The following is a 7,737-nucleotide window of genomic DNA, read 5'->3' on the forward strand; positions in this document are numbered from 1 at the left end:
ACCCTTGTGGGGTTGTGACTGCCAGGGGAGGACCTTTGCTTGTTCGGCGGGGAAGGCAGGCTCCCAGACCACTTGCTGTAGGTCTGGTGGAACCGCCCAGCCTCACCGGAGCCACACCACCTGCATGGCGGGTGCGCCACCTCTGCCCCACGGTGCTGCCTCTCAACGTGACGTCCTCAGATGGGCTTGACAGACCAGGCCTGTCCTCCAGGGGTGTGTGGGGGCCCAAGGTGGGCTTCCCAGGCCTAGCACTACAGGGCCAGGGTTTCCACATGTCAACAGCTAAGGCACCAGGGACGAGGCAGGCGGGTGACTCCTCCTTGTGGGCCCCTGACTTCCCCAATGGCTGTGCTGCTGGAAAGGAAACGAGGCCCTCGGGCTGAAACTCTCTTTGCCTCTGCTGCACTCTGGCCTGCCCAGCACCGCGGCATTTCCCAGGGACTCTTCTACAATTGATGGTAGCAGGAAGGCCGAGAGGCGATCACGGTGTCTTTCTGCCCTGCAGAGGTGCCCGATTTGAGACAAGGACCGGGACTCCAGCGATCCCTGTCTGGGCGCTGTTTCTCCAAGCTGGCCCTGCCTGTTGTCACCTCAGGTGGGAGTGAAGCCACAGGTGTTCCAGGCAGCTTGGAGTTGTGAGTCTCCCTGAGAGGAAGGAGGACAGGACAGGAGACCAAGACTGGACACTCTCAGGTCCTGGCACCTGGGCCATCTCCGGGGGTGTCAAAACACTTCGGGTTACTTATCAAACATTCGTCAACCCTCTGGGCTTTCCTGCAGAAACCCCTGGCTGCAACAACATATTTCAGTTGCTGCTGAGGAGGCAGTTGCAGGACCTCGGGGCTGGGTATAAAAGGGGAGGCCTGGCTCTATGGCTGCATCCTAAAGCAGCAGCGGAGGGGCTGGCCTTGGCCTGGCAAGGGCCAAAGTTGGCAGCAGAGGGCTGTGCATGTTGTTTGCAGGCAAATACGCAGGACAAGAGCACTTAGGAGGACAGTGTGTGTGGCTTGGGCCAGAGCGGCCGCATCAGCCCAGAATACTGGCAGCCTGGGCACTGTCCACAGGGAAAACCCTTAGCTTCTTGTGATGGTTCCCTAGATCCCAGGATTTGCCATCTCTTCTGCCTCTGGGCCTTGGGAAGTCGCGCCTTTGCTTGGGAAGATGCACCAGCAAAGCCGGCCGTGTCACCCACTGCCACCCATGCTCCCTCCCTGTAAGGGGTCTGCAGATAGCACAGGGAGCTGGTACACTCACTGGCGAGGCTTGGGTGCTGGATCTGTCAGCGTCTATGATGTGAGCCCCTGATCTTCCAGCCACGGAGGTGGGAGTGAGGCAGAGGAAGGTAGCCATGCCCTGGGCGGCTTCCACAGGGGTCCCCAAAGGGGGACTGGAAGTGTCAGCTGGGGCACCTGTGGCAGTTGAGAGGAAATGAACTTGTGAGGGAAGTTGGAGAAGCTAGAACATGTATTTTCTTTGTATGTATGTATGTGTGTGTGTGTATGTCAGACACTCTCACTCTGTTGCCTAGGTTGGAGTGTAGTGGGGTGATCACAGCTCACTGCAGCCTTGATCTCTGGGGCATAAGCAGTCCTCCTACCTCAGCCTCCCCCTGAGTAGCTGAGACTACAGGTGGGCACCACCATACCCAGCTAATTTTTTATTTTCTGTAAAGATGGGGGTCTCGCTAAGTTGCCTGAGCTGGTCTTGAACTCCTGGGCTCAAGTGATCTGTCCACCTTGGCTTCCCAAACTGTTGGGATTACAGGTGCGGCCACCGTGCCCAGCCAGGAATGTCTACAAGAGGATTTCTCACCTGGGCAATGTCACTGTGTTGGCTGCCCAGCCACCTGAGAGGTTGCTGCTGGAGGGCTACCTGGAGCAAAGGTCCCAGGGCTCAAACCCCCCCAGAAAGACCAGGTGCCGCTGGCCACCTCCCCAGTGACAGTTTTTTCTCCAGAACTCTTCTTCCAGGCCTGCAGGCCCATGAGCACAGGGCCACACTGCTCCCAAAACCCCTCAGCAGGGCGCCCTCAATCCACTGGTGGTATCGGCCCAAGAGGGCATGTCCCTACCTTCCCCTAACAGGGGACGGACGACAGGGAAGGCTGCACAGGGCTGTCATCTGAGCATGTGGTGAGAACACCTCGGAATTATTTTAAAGTTTCCAGCTGGTTTTAGGAAAAGAGATTCTCATCTAAATTATAGTTATAAATTCTAAATTATATTCATTATTCCACACTCATAGCTCCGTGGGGCATAGGAAATGTAATTGTTAGTGGCTTCAAGTGAAAAGAAAACCCACAACCCTCCCACAAAGCACAGCACAATACAGATATGAAACTTGATAATGCCTTCTCCTTTTCTCTGAGGTCTCGGCTCCCAGCTGACCATGGCAGTCATTACGAGGCAGAAACTACCCATCCTAGGCTTTGTGAGCTAGTCTAGAAAACAGAGTTGCTGGGATTCGTAAGGTGACCCGACTGATTCTGCAAGATATGCAGAAGCCTTCTAAATCTCCCGAAAACAGAGAGGGAGTTAGCAGCTACTTCCTCCACTAATAGCAGAAGATGGAGCAGAATTTACAGGAACCTAAGTCAGCTGAATTGAATATTAATTTTATTTTTTGAGATGGAGCCTTGCTCTGTTGCCCAGGTTAGGGTGCAGTCTGTGATCTCAGCTCACTGCAACCTCCCTCTCCTGGGTTCAAGCAATTCTGCCTCAGCCTCCGGAGTAGCTGGGATTACAGGTGCCCGCCACCTTGCCCAGCTAATTTTTGTATTTTTAGTAGAGATGGGGTTTTACCGTATTGGCCAGGTTGGTCTCGAACTCTTGTCCTCAGGTGACCCACCCACCTTGGCCTCCCAAAGTGCTGGGATTACAGGTGTGAGCCACCATGCCCGGCCGTTATTAATTTAATTCATAACATCTGACTTTGTAGTAGTCAGGTGTTTGAGCAGAGCTTCCTGACCTGGCTGAGCTGGTCACAATCACTTGGGACAAAACTTGTACAGCCAGTCCTATAAGATTCGGTGGATCAGAGGGTGGCGGGGGCAGGAGTCTGTATTTTTAGCAAGCCCTCCAGGGGATCCTGACACAGATAAATCCAGAACTGGGAATCTGCCTGTCAGATCTATTTGGAAGCAAACGCCTTTTCTTCATTCACATTCTCCCTGTGCCTCAGCCTAAGTCCTAAAAAATAAAGACAAGTAAATGAAGACAGTTTTCAAGATATTCATGGAATGACTTTTTTTTTACATTTTTTCAACTAGTTAGGACAAAAACATTACAATGATTGACTTCTTTCATTTAGTTACATAAATAAAATTTTTATAAATATATCTTTATAAACAATATAAATAGCTTTACAACATAAATACATTTATGCATGACATGAATTTACAAACAGCAATGTTTTACAGCTGGTTCTGTCAGTCTCTTAAAAACTGTCCCTTGTCATCGAGTCGGTGTAGGTGTGTGTGTTTCATGTATATAATATATATATAATATATAACTTTTTATTTTTCATTTAAAAAAAAACAATAAAATCACAACCCCCTCCCCAAATAATAATAAAACAGCTGGTATTGTGTATCCCCAGTACCAGGAAAAAAAGAAAGAAAGAAAGAAATGTCAAAGCCACATTGCGTTGGAGGTGTTTCCAGATGCTGAAGGCTGATGACCAAAGATGACCTCAGCACAACGGAGCCAGTTTCCAGTCCTGAAACACAGAGTGGACGTGCATGCTCAGTTCTGACCTCTTAGCTGAGAAATCTCAGTGGGCAAAGTGGTTCTAGATCCTTTCCTCCCCTTCCCACAGCAGCTTGAGGGATGCCCCTGCCCCACCCCCGTCCTGACCAGGCCTTCCTGTGGAGGGGGGGGTCCCTCTGCGCACTCCCCAGCCCCCTTCGGCTTTGCCGTCCCAGCACAGGTGGAAACAGAGTGTCCGCAGCCCTCCTTCCGCCTCAGTCTAACCACAGGCCTTGCCCTTGGCCCTCAGGGAGGCGCAGAGAGAATGGAAAATCTCCCATCCCTTTTTTGCTACGACACAAACCCTCAGTCAGTGCTTGCCTGGGCTTCGTGTGTCTGGGTGACTGTGGATGGAAGGAGAAGGGAGACATCTCAGGAGTCAGGAAGCCTGGGCTCACATCTCTACCCTGACATTGACTCCCTGGATGACCCTGGATAGCTTGGAGTGTTCACCCATAAAACAGGATAATAGCCACCTCCCAGGGCTGGTTTTTGGATTCAACAGGGAGCCTCGGATTGGGCATCGGCAGAGTCTGGGTTGCAGGCGCCACCCGGCAGACAGCACCTCCTTCCCCAGCTGGTTGCGCAGAGGAAGGGGTCCAGCTCCCCTTGAGAGGCAGAGGAAATGGTGTCTCACACCAGCCCTGGGGGATGCACAGTCATGGACTCTGGGTTGAGCACTGTCAGGGTGAAGTCCCTGCTAATGGGTATGTGGGTGCCCCGGGGCCCAAGGAAGGTGGCCTTCTAGGACGTTCAGTGCCCTCCCAAAGGACAGCATGCCCTGAATGGACCTGGGCCAGAATGGCTTGATGAACTCTCCCCGACTCCCTTCTCTGGCTCTGCCAGGTGTTTACACAGATGACAGCTGTCTGTGATGTCGCTGGGCCCCAGGGCCAAAATGTTCATTCAGGTTACAGACACCCCTGTCTCTGTCATTAGCATTATACAATCAACACCTAGAACCATCAGCGACCATCATTATGGTGGTGCTCAGAGCCCGTCAACCCCTGCGTGGAGAAATGGCCACAACCTCATAGAGTTTTCATTAATGTGAAAAATCGAGGCTGTCTTTTCCTTTAAGCCCAGTGATATATCCTGGGCATCACCGCCAGGAGCCTGCAGGAGGGATTTCTGCTCTCTCACTGGGAATGGGGGGCAGTGAGGCTGAGGTTTTTATTTTTCATTAAAAAAAAAAACCAACCAATAATAAAACCACACCCTCTTTCCCAAATAATAATAAAACAGCTGGTGTTGGGGGTAAGCTGGGGTCAAGGGTAAGTGTTCATCTAGGCTAAGAGAGCTTGTAGGAGATTAATGAAATGCAGCCCCCATCAAAGGGGTGGAGAATTCTTAGCAATGTGGATTCCTCCTACACAGCATCTTTCTCCACCCTTTTGGCCATCACTTGGTGACTGCAGACAGCCAGGGCCAAGAACAAGGCCCTAGGGGATGTGCATTCCAGGCATGAACCCATGAAAGGTTCACTAACATTTGTTCAGATTCTAAAGTTTGAACTTTACACTTAAGTCAAATTGAAAATTTGAGGCCTCAGACTGTCTCTTTGTTGTTTAGACAGGAGAGAAGAGAGCAAAGGCATTCCAAGGGTAGCTACTGAAGTCTGGTCCCCAAGTGTCAGAATCATTTCTCTCCCTGTGCAAGGGACAGTCAAGATCACAGACAACTGAACCCTCTGCAGAACTGGGGAGAAGCCCACAGCCAAGCGAGGTCTGGCTGCAAAGAGAGGAAGCGCGCTGGTTAAAACCTAGGGTAGGTGGGAGTGCTCATTGACAAATATTCTGTTGGGGGTGCAGTGGGTCCTGGAGTGCCTTAAGCTGTTCAATATGGGGAGGTGAATGGGTTCACACACTGCAAAACAGCCTTCTATACTGTAAAAACTATTTTTTTACAGTGTGCTGGAGAGGCGCTCTGGTTTCCTTCTGGGTGAAGATCAGATGCCGACGAGGGTTTTTGGGGTGGACACAGCAGCCTGCCCATGGCCTGGGGTGGGACAGTCAAGGTGTGGGACAGGCAGTGGCAGCTGCTGAGCTGGAGGCAAGAAAGCCAGAAAGCCATGGGAGCCTGATCCTAACGAACATGATTGTCGATGTCAGAGACTGGATGTTGTTATTTGGTGGGCACTGGTAGGCGGCAGGAAGAGAGCGGAGGGAAGGAGAAGAGGTGAGGCCCTCTGCAGCTGGAAATTACCACCTTGCAGCACCTGGCAGGGTGTGATGGTAGGGCAGAGGTTTCCAGCCCTAGCGCCACGTGAGACCCCACACTAGAAACAGAGCCCGGGGCACCGGTTGAGCGGGGGACAGGGTTGGTGAGGGACTCTGGGACATGTTGAGTTTGAGGTGAAGGTAAAAAATATTTACTTTAGTGTCTTTTATTCCCTGAAATAGTGCCACAGGCACTGAGGTTCACCCCTGAAACCACCAGGCTGCAGTTGCCTCAGGACCCTGGACAGACCAGTTTGCCCACTGCCTGGGCTTAGAGAAGGGACAGAAATCGGAGTGCCCCAGGCAGAAGGGTGCCCTGACAGTGCCAACAGAGGGCTATTCTCCCTACAGGGGACATGGTGGCCGGCAGATGATGAATGTCCTCTGGATTTGTGGGTGTACCTTTCCTTCTCTGCTCCCACAAACCCATGATCTCCCCTCAATCCCCCCACCAGCTGGCAAATCGGGGCCAATGCTGCTAGTTCAGCTACGGTTCAGGGGTGGGTAAGACCCCACCAAGCTTGTTTCTGCTTCTCCAGAAGAAGCCAGGTGGGTTCAACCAGGCTGAGCCATTTCTGATCTTGTAAAAGTTCCCCGATCACTTTATCCTTCGCTTTCTTTGTCTGTAAAGTAGGATAATAAGGGGGCGGCTGGCAAACGGCTAGCACAACTTGAGCAAAGCCGGCTGGCGCTCTCCCCTCCGAAGGCCGGCTGGGCGGCGGGCGGCCAGGCCGGGCTGGGGGTGGGCGCGGGGTCAGCAGTACTCACCGCCGCCAGGGGGCGCCGCACTAACATCCCAGGCCGCTCATGGAGCCGATTCGGTCCAGCTTGAGGCCGAAGCAGCCCTTGGACAAGTTCTTCTTGTTGGATGCTTTGTGTTTGCGCGCGTTGGGGTGCTCCTGCACATGACGTCCCCACGCTGCCCGCGACTTGGTGTCCGCGCGCAGGTCACGGAGCAGTCGCGACCGATCGCCCTTGAGGTTGGCGCCCCCGCCCCCGGGAGCCTTGTCGCCCTTCTTCTGACAGCCGCCCGCAGCCTGGGGCTCCGCCAGCTCCTCTCCCGGCGGGGTTCGCGGGACCTGTCCGAGGAAAGAGCGGGTAGGTGAAGGGGCGCGTGGCTGCAGTACAGGGGACTCTGACTCTCCAGCCTAATGCGCCCGCCGGCGCAGGGTGTCCCTCCCGAGCCTGGAGCCGCCCCCGCGGATTCCGGCCAGCTTGGCCTCGCATCCACCTGCCACGCGGCCGCCGCCGCCGCTCACTCCGGAAGCCCCTGCCCTGCCCTCCCCTCCTTCGCTGCTCGACGGGCAGGCCACACTGGTACAGGGGGCTGCACATGGGCCGACGTTCTCCCGAGGCTGGGGATATGGACCCACGAGTAGGCGCTTCGAGGGCTCCCCGGCTCTCGCCCGCGCGCATCTCGGAGGAGAGGGCTGCTTTCCTTTCCTCTCTGCTGGGTCCTGCGCGCCGCATTCTCCAAGCTCCCAGCCTCCCACGCCTCTCCCGGGCTCGGCGTCCCCACGACAGCACCCACCTTCGGCTGCGCCCCGGGCTTGGCTTCGGAGGGCCGGAGTGAGAGCAGCGTGAGCAGCAGCAGGGCGCAGGCCAGCAGCTGGGAGAGGTGCATGGTGCCGCTGGGGTTGAGGGGCGCAGACAGGCGGCAGCGAGGGCGCGCGCGTCGGCGGACAGACCGGTAGACGGGTGCGGAGCAGGCTGGCGAGGCTGCAGGGCGAGCAGGGTCCCAGTGCTGCGCAGCGCCGGCTGGGTGCGCTCTG

General features: G+C 54.7%; 1 protein-coding gene across 1 annotated transcript; it reads right to left on the reverse strand.

The window, feature by feature from the left end:
* Positions 1-3,219: 3,219 nt before the first annotated feature.
* On the reverse strand, positions 3,220-7,737 carry NPPC (natriuretic peptide C). The gene is made up of 3 exons (XM_017516549.2): positions 7,497-7,737; positions 6,734-7,044; positions 3,220-3,717 (listed from the first exon to the last, which is right to left on the reverse strand). Exons 1-2 carry the CDS (start codon positions 7,587-7,589, stop codon positions 6,754-6,756), a joined length of 384 nt encoding a protein of 127 aa, XP_017372038.1. The 5' UTR covers positions 7,590-7,737; the 3' UTR covers positions 3,220-3,717; positions 6,734-6,753.

Source organism: Cebus imitator, unplaced genomic scaffold, assembly GCF_001604975.1.
Source record: "Cebus imitator isolate Cc_AM_T3 unplaced genomic scaffold, Cebus_imitator-1.0 Scaffold592, whole genome shotgun sequence".
Lineage (NCBI taxonomy): Eukaryota > Metazoa > Chordata > Mammalia > Primates > Cebidae > Cebus > Cebus imitator.